At 44.1% G+C, this 14,054-nt stretch overlaps 1 protein-coding gene across 5 annotated transcripts in view; it reads left to right on the forward strand.

Annotated features, from left to right (window-relative positions):
* Positions 1-14,054, forward strand: part of LOC132832824 (large proline-rich protein BAG6-like) — a 94,811-nt gene that overhangs the window by 42,437 nt on the left and 38,320 nt on the right. For all 5 annotated transcript variants that reach the window (XM_060850991.1, XM_060850993.1, XM_060850992.1 and 2 more), the window contains 2 exons: positions 3,724-3,798; positions 9,446-9,720. In XM_060850991.1, the coding sequence (XP_060706974.1) occupies positions 3,724-3,798; positions 9,446-9,720 (350 nt within the window). The remainder of the gene's footprint in view (positions 1-3,723; positions 3,799-9,445; positions 9,721-14,054) is intronic.

Consider the following 14,054-nt stretch of genomic DNA (forward strand, 5'->3'; position numbering starts at 1 on the left):
TAACATGGACGCTGATCAATATGTTTTGAGTTGAGTGCTTCAGGTACTTTCATTGTGTGTCTAATCTGGAATATATTGTAGTTACAAACCTGCACTTGTCATATTTGTGCACCCCATTGGCACATCTATCACTAATATTGAGGTTACTCTGAATATTTTTTCTCCTGCTCCGCTTCGGAAATTACTTTGTTCTTTATAAGTCTTCTGAATTATGGGAGGAAATTCTAACAAGTGTCTAGCTTAAAAGCATGAGGCAGTGTGGACGATGAGAAGCTCAGACATCAAACCAAGGTTCTGATCAAGATTTCTCTCCCTAAAATTATCACTTCAAAACAAAATAGGTCAACTAGGCTTGATTTCACTGCTGTTTGTGTGCTGTTGTGCACAAATCAGCTGTCATCTTTCTTGCTTTTCGGTGGTGACTATAATTGAAGTGTTCTTAATTGGCTGCAAAGCATTCTGAAGTTGTGAACTTGTGAAAAGTGCTATATAAACAAGTCTTTGGTACTTTATTAAGCTTTTTAATACAAGTGTTGGATTCTGGGGTGCTTAATATTTGGTGCAAGTGGAACTCAAATATTTCCTCTGCAAGTCACTTAATTCACTCTTTCAGATAATACTCTCTCAAACAAAACACTCTCTTGTGCCTTCTGAAAGGCAATGTTACTCTCTCCACGATGGAAAGAAACTTACTTGAGGTGTGCAGCAATATAATGTGTGAACAAGCCAACAGAGATGCTACAGAAATCTGGTGGCCTTGCTGACTTCCCCAAGATGTTGGATTTACACACAGGTAGACACTATTTGCTTTGAGTTGAGTTTGGGTAGGTGAGCAACAATTATCTTGATGCTTCTGGGTTAGCGAGGAGGAAAGGGACCAACATCACTGCCTGATTGCGTTCTGCTTTTCGTGGTATCTCGCTCAAAAACGTGTGTGCAGGTGCGCATCAGATTTTTTTTTGGGATAGCTTTGCAAGGTCTGCTGATGCATGACAAACTTTGTAAGGGGGCAGTTGAGGGAGCTATGCGTTAGAGCAGAGTAGAACATCGAACATAGAACAATACAGCACAGAACAGGCCCTTCGGCCCACGATGTTGTGCCGAACATTTGCCATTTGAGAGGAGAACAATATGACATTGGAGGAGAGGAGAGAAACCACAGTTGAATTTGGGCGTTACTTACAATTGTCGGTTGTAAGTAACTTCTCGTTTAATTCACTGGTGGATATGGGCCGGCAAGTCATCCCCTGGATACAACTGAGTGGCTTGCTAGGTCATTTCAGTGGGGGGGGTGAGGAGGTTGAGAGTCGGCCACATTACTGTGGATCATGAGTCACATGTCGACCAGACTGGATAGTTTCCTTCCCTAAAAGACTTTCATGAATCAGATGGGTTTTTCTTAAGAACAATCAACAATGATTTTATGATCATCATTAGATTTTTCATTTGAGGCTTTTGTTGAATTTGATCAGTGGGATTTGAACCTGAAATCCCATAACTTTACCTGGATCTCTGGATGACAAGTCTAGCAACAATACCACTGAGCCATTTCCTCCCCTTGACTGAAACGTTGCTTTCTCATGACAGCTAGGTTTGTTTGTCAGTGGTTCTGCTAATTGTCATTTGCAGGCTGGTGTATTTCTACCTTTTTATAATTCCATTGGACAGAGAGGTCGTGTCACCTCTGACTATCAACACATGATGCTGGGGCGTTTAAAGCTTTCAAGTCATCCTGTGGTGGTGGTGGTGGTGGTGTTTTGAGAACTGATTAAAGGAAATGAGCATTTCACTGGTGTGATGGTTGATATTGTCACATTGAGTAAAAAGTGAGGTCTGCAGATGCTGGAGATCACAGCTGAAAATGTGTTGCTGGTTAAAGCACAGCAGGTCAGGCAGCATCCAAGGAACAGGAAATTCGACGTTTCAGGCAAAAGCCTCATGAAGGGCTCTGGCCCGAAACAAAGAATTTCCTGTTCCTTGGATGCTGCCTGACCTGCTGTGCTTTAACCAGCAACACATTTTCAGATATTGTCACATTGTCAAACTTTCATCTTTCATCAAAACTTGCAATCTTTCATTTGATTCCCTTCTCACCCAAATTGTACAGAGAGAGGGAACGAGTGCAAGGGAGCCCTGGTTTCCTCTGTAACCTTGCCCATTCTTGCATTAGCAGGAAGATGAGTACAACCTGTCTGGTAGGCGGTAGTGAGGCAAGTCCAGAATCGGTGGAGGAATAGCTGGCCTTTCCTTGCAGGATGAGGTGCAATTTGCTGCTATTGTCTCTGTCTTGTGTCTTGCACACTTCAAAATGGAGAAAATACTCAGTGCCCTCCAATGCCATGGCTAATTTCATTGTAGAACCATTACATAATGTTGTATAATTAAATTAATGTGGAGTAGGAGGACGTTGTGTGTTTGTCCATTTGAAAGAGATGCAGGAGGCATCTCTGTGAGAAGCAGCAACATTATTTTAGCCACTCCTCAGTAATAATGGAGGCATTAGACAAGGTGCACAAAAGCTTTACAGGATGGTACCAGATGTTGCAAGTTATGACCATTTAAGGAAATTCAGGGAAAGTTAAAGTGTGACCTGAATGACACAGTTAAAACACGCAATTGATTGATAAAGCAGATGTACTTGCTCTTGTGGGGGAAGTTTAGAACTAGAAATACGAAATGGAGAAGCAGCTTTACCCACAGAGTGATTAAGACATGGAAATTACTACCGCAAGGAGTGCATGGGACCAGTAGCACAGAAGGGGTAGAAGAATACATACGTGAGGTTCCACAGATGAGAAGAAGCAGGATGGTGGTTCATGTAGTACGTAAATAAGCACATAAACACAGGGTCAAATGGTCTGTCTCTGCTGTAATTCTTAAGTAATTGGGTTGATTGGTGATCCTGACACTGTACTAGTTTTCCCCACAGTTTTATGCAGGCTGTTATTCTGCATTTGGTGTAACAATGCATTTTCATCCCAATGACTGCGTGCCTCCCTCCACAAACCCCTGCCCCCAAAGAAAAACCAGCACCACCTTTTACCAACAAATGGGAGCCTTTCTCCTTTCACTCTGGGAGGCAAACTTGCAAGTGGATCAGCACCAGTAGCCATTTCTACTTGGGTACCCACGGCACAGCTCCTGGCCAGTTTGTCTCTGCAAACGCACTCCGTTCTCCCTTTGTCTTTGCTGAGATTCACAGACATCACTGATATGCTCAGGGAATGGGCTGAGTCCAGACCAGACTATTCTGGAGACAACCATTTCACGTGTGTGATCTCGCTCCCCTCATGGCTACGTCACCGAGTCAGCCTCGTTGTCTTTTCTCTGTGGTGCTTTCAGTTGCAATTGGTTTGTGACCAGAGGAGCGTGGAATGATGAACTGTCAGTGAACCATTTTGATTCAGCAATACTGGGGTTTGCTGCCTTGAAATCAGGACTGGCTTATCTTTCAGCTGGTGGGCCACAGCTTCTCTCGTTCTTTGAATACTTAATGAGTAAGATGAAAATCAGTCGGCTGTGCTATGGTGATCAGAACTCTGCTCGATCTTGTGCTTATGGAGAATTTGATTAGAGTACATTGAATCCCAGGTGCAATAGTCCAGCATCATTCTGTACTGGTGGCAAGATGTGTTAGCAGAGAATCTAGCCCCCACTGACGTGGGGTTCCAGGCTCACCAGGGCATTCTTCACTGATGGAACTTGTCTTTTCTGTTTTCACAGAGTGAGCCGAGAGTTCGCCTGGTACTGGCACAGCATATGCTGAGAGACATTCAGGGGATCTTGAACAGGCTGGAGGTGAGGAGCACGCTTCTGTTTCGGGAAATACCGTTTGACATGCCGCCCTTTATCGATGCAGGGGTGTTGCCGTTGGGAGTTCAGTAAAACGAAATGAGTGAAGCGTCCACTGCGAGAGTCAGCTGTGAGGGAGTGCGTTGAGGCACGTGTGGTTTTAAAAAAACAAATAGCATGGGTGAGAGGATTGGATAGAGGGTCATGAGTAGGGAAGATGAGAGAGTTCTTGGATTGGCAAAAGTGTAGCTTCCAAGGATGTGTGTTGAGCTGTCTATTTGAAAAGACATAAAAGGAATGGTATTATGGTCTGATGAACTTAGAAGCGAGACCAACCAGAAGGAGAATTGATGTTGCCGGAACGTGTTTGTCCAGTGAGCAAGTATCAAACAATAGAGGTTCAGAGTGGACAAATGAAAAGGATAATATTTCTGTGAAAAACATCAGAATGGATAGATCTGTGTGCTAAACCTTGTTCAATTATTAATTGAATAGAGAAATGGGGTGCATCTGCACAGGTTCTTAAAAGTGTAGTTGTGAACATTTTTGAACAGGCAATTAGGCTTTATGGTTGGCGATATTAAACATGAAAGCAAGGATGTGATCAGTCTGTACAACGACATGGTGTCAGTTGTGGCGTTCCTGGCATTTATTGCACACAGGATATTGGAGCTATGATACAACAGATTTATTAGGATTTATAGGAGTGATGAAAGGCTTGTGGTTCAGCTGACAGAATGCTGCCTAAGCTTTCACATGCTCTGTCAACACCAAGCTTTACATCACCACCGCCTCCCTTACCACTTCCACTGTTGATAAATTATCAGTACTTGTATATTCAGACATCTCCACTAATTAAGTTGAGGAAGGCTGAAGCCGCTAGTTTCCTTTCCCTCCCTGTTCCCTATAGTAACCGTTCCCATCCTTATACCTGAGACTGAGTCAGTGTTTGCAATATTGGTCTCATATCTGAGCCTCCCAGTCTCCCTTGCCACATCTCTACATTCACTTATTCCCACTCTAACTTTGCTTGGTTTAGCTCAGTACTGTTGAAACCCTTGTCCAGGCCTTTTGTTACCTCCTAGATTTGATTTTTCCATGCACACTCGGCTCCAACATTCTGTCATAAAGCACGGAGGTAGCCCTTTAACTCATCAGGTCAACACCGATCTATCTACACTAAACCCATTTCCAGCTCTTGATCCATAGTCTTGAATGGTATGACACTTTACCTGCTCATCCCTGTACTTGATAAATATTGCGAGGTTTCCTGTCTCTGCTACCTTCTCAGTCAGTGTGGCACAGATTACCACCGTACTCTGGTTGAAACGATTTTTTTTCTCAAGTCTTTTTTTAACCTCCTGTCCTTCACCTGGAAATGATGTTCCCCTTGTTATTGATCTCAAGGGGAACAACCGCTTCCGATCTACTGTGTCCCTGCCCCTCATAATCTTGTGCACCTTAGTCAGGTTCTTCCTCACCTTTGTCTGCTCTAAAGAAAACAACCCAAGCCTATCTAGACTGTCTTAGTAGCCAAAGTGCTCTAACCCAGGCAACAGCATCTCTTCCAGCATGATCACATATTTCCCTTAAACCTTAGGGTGTCCAAGTCTCACAGCAAGACTGATTCCTCTGCCATACTTGTGTTCACTGACCTACATCAGGTCCTGGTCAAATACTGTCTTGAATTTTGAATTCTCCTCCTTGCTTTAAACCCCTCTGTGGCCTTCTCCCTCAATTTTTGTGATTTCTGCCCTCCTCTCCTGTAATTTACAATCATCCAAAGTGCCTTCACTGCTCCAACTCCAACCTCCATCCCAATTTTAATGGCTTCCATCATTGGTGAATGCATCTTCAGTTGCCTTGATCCTCCACTCTGGAATTCCCTCCATGCTGCTCCACCGAAACACATTTCTTTAAAGCATGCTTCTTTGATCAAGCTGTTGAGCCATTTGACACAACAACACAGGTCTGATTCCAGCCTCAGGTGACTGTCAGTGTGGAGTTTGCACACTCTCCCAGTGTCTGCGTGGGTTTCCTCCGGGTGCTCCAGTTTCCTCCCACAATCCAAAGTTGTGGAGGTCAGGTGAATTGGCCACCCTAAATTGCCCATAGTGTTAGGTATATTAGTCAGATGGAAATGGGGACCGGGTGGGTTACTCTTCGGAGGGTTGGTGTGGACTCGTTGGGCCGAAGGACTTGTTTCCACATTGTTGGGAATCTAATCTAAAACTTGTGTACTTAATTCAGTGTCACACTTTGCATAATGCCACTACCAAGTGCCATGGGGGCTCTTACAGTTTCATAAAGGTGTGATAGATGTGTAGGTTATTTTTGTTGTGGGACTGAACAGACTCTGGCTTTATTCACTGAGCAAGGCAAGGTAAAATAGGATCTGCTAGAGGCATCAAATTTACGAAGTGCTTAGGTGGAGGAAGATTGGTTCTGCTGATTAGTAAGTCTAGCGAGAGCTAGATGATATGTACAAGGTGGGAAGCAGCCAGCTGACATGATAGGGAGGCAGCTTCCATCTAGAATTGCTTGCACAGTTTCATTGACAGCACTGTAGTTACAGATACTATTCCTCCAAGCTTAGTTTATGCCTGGGAAGGATGCTATGGATTGCATGACGCATGAAAGCTGTCACTGATCATAGGAGAAAGTCTAAGGAGTTTAAACCACCATGCAAGGTGTTAAAAGAGTTTAGATGTTGACTTTTACTTTCCCTGTAGTTTACAGGTGCTGATGAGTACAGCAAGTAATGGGTGAAAGTGAGCTTCCACCCAGGAAACATGCTGTCTACTGCCTTCTGACTTTTGGCAAGCTTTTGTTGTGCTCTGGAGAGAATCCTGTATCCTTGCCAGCGTGAAAAGGCAGGTCTCCAAACAGTTGACAAGTTTCACAAACGTTTTCCCTGATGTCAAATGGGGAGGCTGTGACGTTCACGCACACTCAGATTTTGTTTGCTCAAAACTATTTTGCATTAGATTGTGTGAATGCAGGAAATGCATTCAAAAGTCAGCCACCTGGCATTTCAAGCCTGTCATGCCATTTAGTAAGATCATGGCCAATCTATCCCTTTGGAAATATGGTAGCATCTTCAGTCCCCACTTTCTCCTAGTTGATTTTAACCTTACTGCGAATCCTCTTCCAAGTATACCGAGCTTGAAGAAGTTCTCCTCCTCTCTTACAAAGATCTCAGTGAGTCCCTCTCTCACTATACCTCCCTCCTTTACCAAGTCCTCTCCTTTGCCCTGAACATTTCTGATGAAGGGCTTATGCCCGAAATGTCGATTCTCTTCATCAGATGCTGCCTGACCTGTGCTTTCCCAGCAACGCACACGCGACTCTGATCTCCAGCAGTCCTCACTTTGTCCTAGAAATAATTATCTCTGTTGTTACATTGGCTGAAAGCTTCATTTCATTTCTGGATCATGATTCTTCCACGGTCAAAAGCTGAAGTTCAGTACCATCAGCCTCAAGATTACATAGTTGCTGCTTTTCAGCCAGTTGCTTGGAGTGATCTGACACTGAACCTCTGTCACTACCTCACTGGAGACCATCACTGCTTCTTTTGGGTCTGCCTTTTATGGGCGGATCAGGAAATTAGAGGCCATCAAAATCATGCAGGTAGGAGGTGAATTTAATATTTTGTTTGGGGTGGGGTAAGATTGCCCCACACCAAACAATTATAGGGGCAGCATCAGAGGAAATGGCCAACACAGAAAAGAATACTGGGAGCAAAAGGCAAATGCTATAAATCCAAAATCACATCATAGATTGGAACAGTGTAGGAAGAGGCTATTCAGTCCATTGTACTTTGGACAATAGGACACTCCAGTTAATTCCAATCCTCTGATTTCTATTCAGAACCCTGTAGCTTATTTTCCTTTGAAGTTGGCAGAGCAGTAGATGTGATCTATATGGACTTCTGTAAAGCGTTCGACAAGGTTCCCCATGGGAGACTGACTACCAAGATTAGATCTCATGGAATACAGGAGAACTAGCCATTTGGAAACAGAACTGGCTCAAAGTTAGAAGACAAAGGGTGGTGTGGAGGGTTGTTTTTTAGACTGGAGGCCTGTGACCAGTGGAGTGCCACAAGGATCGGTGCTGGGCCCTCTACTTTTTACATAAATGATTTGGATGCGAGCATAAGAGGTACAGTTAGTAAGTTTGTAGATGGCACCAAAATTGGAGGTGTGGTGGACAGCGAAGAAGGTTACCTCAGATTACAACAGGATCTGGACCAGATGGGCCAATGGGCTGAGAAGTGGCAGGTGGAGTTTAATTCAGATAAATGCGAGGTGCTGCATTTTGGGAAAGCAAATCTTAGCAGGACTTAAACACTAAATGCAAAGGTCCTAGGGAGTGTTGCTGAACAAAGAGACCTTGGAGTGCAGGTTCATAGCTCCTTGAAAATGGAGTCGCAGGTAAATAGGATAGTGAAGAAGGTATTTGGTATGCTTTCCTTTATTGGTCAGAGTATTGAGTACAAGAGTTGGGAGGTCATGTTGAGGCTGTACAGGACATTGGTTAGGCCACTGTTGGAATATTGCATGCAATTCTGGTCTCCTTCCTACTGGAAAGGTGTTGTGAAACTTGAAAGGGTTCAGAAAAGATTTACAAGGATGTTGCCAGGGTTGGAGGATCTGAGCTACAGGGAGAGGCTGAACAGACTGGGGCTGTTTTCCTGGAGTGTCGGAGGTTGAGGAGTGACCTTATAGAGGTTTACAAAATTATGAGGGGCATGGATAGGATAAATAGACAAAGTCTTTTCCCTGGTGTCAGGGAGTCCAGAACTAGAGGTCATAGGTTTAGGGCGAGAGGGGAAAGATATAAAAGAGACCTAAGGGGCAGCTTTTTCACGGAGGGTGGTACGTGTATGGAATGAGCTGCCAGAGGATGTGGTGGAGGCTGGTACAATTGCAACATTTAAGAGGCATTTGGATGGGTATATGAATAGGAAGGGTTTGGAGGGATGTGGGCCGGGTGCTGGCAGGTGGGACGAGATTGGGTTGGAATATCTGGTCGGCATGGACAGGTTGGACCGAAGAGTCTGTTTTCATGCTGTACACCTCTCTGACTCTATTTAGCAAATTCACCTTTGAAAATGACAAATGAATCTGTTTTGACTATGCTTTCAGTCACGTGTTCCTCTTGATGATCTGAGGAACTGGTCACCTTTCGGACATTGCCTTCCACTCTGCCATATTCTTTTACTGCTTGCCTTAAGTTGATATTCTCTAACCGTTCTGCCACAAACATCTTTTCCCTTATTTGTTCTATCACAACCCCACCCCCCAGCATCTCAAACCTCTCTTTTGTAAGGAGAACCGTCCCCAGCTTCTCCATTGAACTGGTGTCCTTTGATCCCTGGTGCCATGCTAGTAAACAGAAGCAGAAATTGCTGAGATACAGATTTGCTCAGGCTACATCTGTAGGTAGAGTGAGAAACTGAGTTGGCATATTCCGTCTTTGAGCTTTTATTGCGAAGTGAGGATCTGGAACCAAGTTCGTTGTGAAGGATAACTGATGAGTTGAATAAGAATGGCTGACCATTCATACAGTTTGAAGCAGTTTAGAGCAAGCCAGCGGTCAAGCATTGCATGTTTTCCGTAAGTAACGCTCCATTCTTGAAAACCTTTCTCAGGGTCATACGAATGGCACTCCGCAGGAGACAGCTGCTCAGAGCCCAGTGGGTGCCGTGGGCCTGTCGGCAGAAGCTGCAGCACCTGCCACACCGGTAGCAGGAGAAAGCATGGAGACGTCCAATTCAGAGCCTCCACCAGCAACGACGGCCCAGCCTCCAGAACCAGCAGCTGAGAGCGTCTCCCATGAGAGCACAAGCACGTCAACAGCCACTGACCATAATGTGGGCTCCTCCTCAGCTACCACACAGACCGAAGAAGCTCCGCCCGGGCCCAAGTAAGTGTTGACTGCAAAAGTATGGGTGGGTCTGCTTGCCGGCTTCATTTGGGACATCTCCCTCTAGTTGTGTTGCATATTAATGTCAAATGGAAAGGGTAAGAGGTGGAGGGGCGTCTCATCAGAAGGTTGGTAACATCTCCCAAGTCAGAAAGTCGTGGGTCCAAGTCTGAGCTCAGGGACTTGAACAAAGTTCAATCCTTGATTGTTGGAAGTCTGAGAGAGTGCTGCATTGTTAGTGGCACCATCTTTAATCTGTTAAACATATCTACTCCCTTGGGTGGATACGAGGGATTGCAGTGTTCTGTTACAAAAGGGGCCACAGCAATTCGCTAAATGGTGTCCAGGCCAGTTGCCAAGAAGTCTGGAGGAAATCACCTCATCCGTTATCCTATGTCGAGTTAAGTCCGCCTTCTGTTTTAAATGTCCTCTCTCTTTTGTTCCCTGCACCGCCACTTAAAAATTCTAATTCTGTTCTTTTTGGGATCCAAGGTCATCATTCTTTTTGCTGCCCATTAATTTATTAACAGTGTCAAACGGGCGAATGAATTATATCTTTGTTGATTTTGGCATTAATGGGACAGGGGGTGCTGTTTGAACCTGTGTGGGAACATGCAGGGCTTGGTCATTGAGCTTCTCAAGTCTGCTCCGCCATTCGCTTAGATCACGACTGGGGTGATTGTCACGTCAAATCCGCTTTTCCACCCATCAATGGTAGCCTTTCATTTACACAACCTCCCCAGCTTAACAGGAATCTGTCCTGAAAATATTCAATGATCCTGCTTCCACCACCCTTTCTGGTGAAGTGTTATAAACACTTCTGGCAGATTAAGATTCATCTCATCTCTGTTTTAAATAGGTGATGCCTGATTTCTAAGCAGTAACCTCTAGTTCTAGATTTCCGTCATAAGAGGAGATATCCTCTCTATATCAACCCTGTCAAGACCACTCAGGACCTTGTTTTTCTCAATCGAGTGCCTCCTACTCTCCTAAACTCCAACTGATGTGATCTCGTCAGTGCTTTGTATAATCGAAGCTGAACCTCCCTTCTTTTGTATTCCCTTCACAAAGAATGGTAGCATTTTGTTAGTGTTTCTAATTACAGTACGTTCTGCTATAACGCGGCAGTTGCGTTCCTCTGCAACTTCGCGCTATAGAAGATTTCAACAGAAATTGCTTTACCCATTCGGTCGAAAGTTCACATTATTCAAACGGCGCCCACAATTCATCAATCGTGTTATAGCCAATTTGTGTGAACGAAATGAGCATTATACCAGAGCGACCTGTACTCTATACTAACCAATTCAATCCTGAATCAAGAGAGTTCAAGATAATTAAAACCAATTCAGTAACAATCTCATTGGGCACTCTTAGACCTTGGGATGAAGTTAGCCAGGACTGGGCTATGTGTCTGCTGGTAGCTCCAAACAGTTTACTCAGTGCCACATCTCTGTTGATTGTAATTTTTTTGAGTTCCTCCCTTCCATTATCAATGCTCCTGTTACCTGTAAAGTGAAGGCCAATGCAAAGTAACCGCCACTTATTTTCCATTTCAAATTCACTAGACTCACTTTCTATAAAATCCATGGTCACTCTGTTAGCTCTTTTCTCTTTGAAATATACATAGAAACCATTACCATAGGTTTGGGTGGAGAGCTATGCAGCCCTCCAAGTGTCGTCTTGCTTTTATCATTTCTACCTAAACTGTTTCCATGTCCCTGTCTATAGTAGTAACACCGTAATTAGTTAACAGAGCCGCCCCTCCACCATTTCCTATTTTTCTGTCATTTATAAATGAAGTGCACCCTTCAAGATTCAAGTCCCAATCCATGTCATCCTGCATTCATGTCTCTGTAATAGGTACCAGAATATATGTATATATTTCTATTAGCTGATTCAGTTCACCTGTTTTGTTTTTAATGATGTGGAAGTGCTGGTGTTGGACTGGGGTGAGCCAGGTCAGAAGTCACAGAACACCAGGTTATAGTCTAACAGGCTTATTTAAAATCACAAGCTTTCGGTGCATAGTCCCTTCATCGGGCTACTCTCCGAAAGCTTGTGATTTTAAATAAACCTGTTGGGCTATAACCTGGTGTCGTTGGACGTCTGACTTTGTTTTAAATGGCATGTGCATTCAGGTGTAGGGATTTTACTTCTATCATTTTGCTCTTTTTGGTAATTTTAAGTCTTATTTGTTCGTATCTCTTCCTATCACAGTCTGTTTATCATTTCCCACATTAATACTTTTCTCCTTGGTATTGACTCTATTCTTATATTCATTTCCCAAATTTGCTCCCTTGTCCTTATTATTATGGGTGAAATCTTCTCTACTTTCCTAGTTGTAGAGTTGATGTGAGTAACAATTCAGTAAATGTAGGTGGGAAACATTTGATAAATGAAGATCCCACTTTTCCCAGCATCGGTGCTACTGCTTCAAGAACCAGAACCCACTTCTCTCAAACCATTCTTAGAACCACTCATTGGTGTCTGTAAACTGATCTGCGCGATGTCAATTTGTGCATGACTCTGGTAACTGTGCAGGGATTGTGACCTTTGAAATTTTGCTTAATTTAGTGTTACGGTTGATTCATGTATGGAGTGCAGTGACTCTTCACCTGGTTCTGATGAAGAGTCACCAGACTCAAGTTGTCAATTATGCTTTTCTTTCCCACAAATGCTGCCAGACCTGCCGAGGTTCACTAGCAATTTCTGTTTTTGTACTTTTTTACCTCTAACTTGCTTAAATATCTAATTCCTCATTCTATGCCAGATTTGTGGGCGGCACGGTGGCACAGTGGTTAGCACTGCTGCCTCACAGCGCCAGAGACCCGGGTTCAATTCCCGACTCAGGCGACTGTGTGGAGTTTGCACATTCTCCCCGTGTCTGTGTGGGTTTCCTCCGAGTGCTCCGGTTTCCTCCCACAGTCCAAAGATGTGCAGGTCAGGTGAATTGGCCATGCTAAATTGCCCGTAGTGTTAGGTAAGGGGTAAATGTAGGGGTATGGGTGGGTTGCACTTCGGCGGGTCGGTGTGGACTTGTTGGGCCGAAGGGCCTGTTTCCACACTGTAAGTAATCTAATTTTGACACCAAACCAGTTAGATATGTTATGATATACTCCTGGAGATGGTGAATTTGAACCCAGGCTTTCTAACCCAGTACTCTACCACTGAGCACTTTTATTTTAAGTGCTCTGTTGCACTAAACTGCTCAGTGGTTAGCACTGCTGCCTCACAACATCGGGGTCTCAGGTTCAATTCCAGCCTTGGGTAACTGTCTGTGAGGTGTTTGCATGTTCTCCCCGTGTCTGTGTGGGTTTTCTCCGGGTGCTCCGCTTTCCTTCCACAGTCCAAAGATGTGCAGGTCAGGTGAATTGGCCATGCTAAATTGCCCATAGAGTTAGGTCCATCAGTCAGAGAAATGGGTCTGGGTGGGTTACTCTTTGGAGAGTCAGTGTGGACTGTTTCCACACTGTAGGGAATCTAATCTAAACTAGCTAGTTTTATTTGCTCCTAATGTGAATGACCCTTTAGTGGGAAACTGGTTGGGGCTGCTTTAATTAAGTTCAGCTGCTCTTCACTAAGGCAGGGAACTATAGCATTTTACAGGTTAGATTTCAGTTAAATACAAACACAATCAGAATTGTACCCACCAACTACAAACATGAACATCAAAAACATCAAAGTTAGAATAACTGTCAAAGCATCTTGTTCATACAGACATAGCTGCACTCTGAATAGGGTATTGCAGGCTAAAGCCAAGGTGGTGTTTACTGTACAGTTGCCATGCTGCCTGTATTTTGGGGTCTGTCATTATGAATGAGCTATTGTAGATGGCTCTTTTTTAACCAGTATTTACCATACAAGTGTGAAATGTTCTGGTGGCTCTAAACTCTCACCAGTGATCAGATGGCTTGGAAAAAAATAGCAGAGGAGGTGGTCTCTGCATGGTGTATCCAACAGGGCAGGAAAACTCTGCCCATTGCTAATGGTAAGGCGAATGTGCAACAAGTCTGCTTCCTTCCTGTGCTTTTCATTTCCTAAGTCTTTTGTGGTTGCATTTGATTTTTGAAAAGAGAAATCAGTGAATGTTTCTTGCTGGATGTTGAGAATAACATGGTTAACATGAATTGCTTGTTAGAGCTCTTTCTGAACGAAGTTCTGGGGTCACCAGAGTTTGGTAGTAGGTTAGCTGGGGCCATCCCTTGTGTGCCTGCTCATGGCCGTCACAGTCACGTTGTGTTTCACTCAGTCACCATTTATTGCCTGTTCCTAAATTGCCTTTTGAGAAGATGGTGTTGGTCAGCCACCACCTGGAATCGTGACACTCGGTGTGG

This window comes from Hemiscyllium ocellatum, chromosome 35 (genome assembly GCF_020745735.1).
Source record: "Hemiscyllium ocellatum isolate sHemOce1 chromosome 35, sHemOce1.pat.X.cur, whole genome shotgun sequence".
NCBI classification, from domain to species: domain Eukaryota; kingdom Metazoa; phylum Chordata; class Chondrichthyes; order Orectolobiformes; family Hemiscylliidae; genus Hemiscyllium; species Hemiscyllium ocellatum.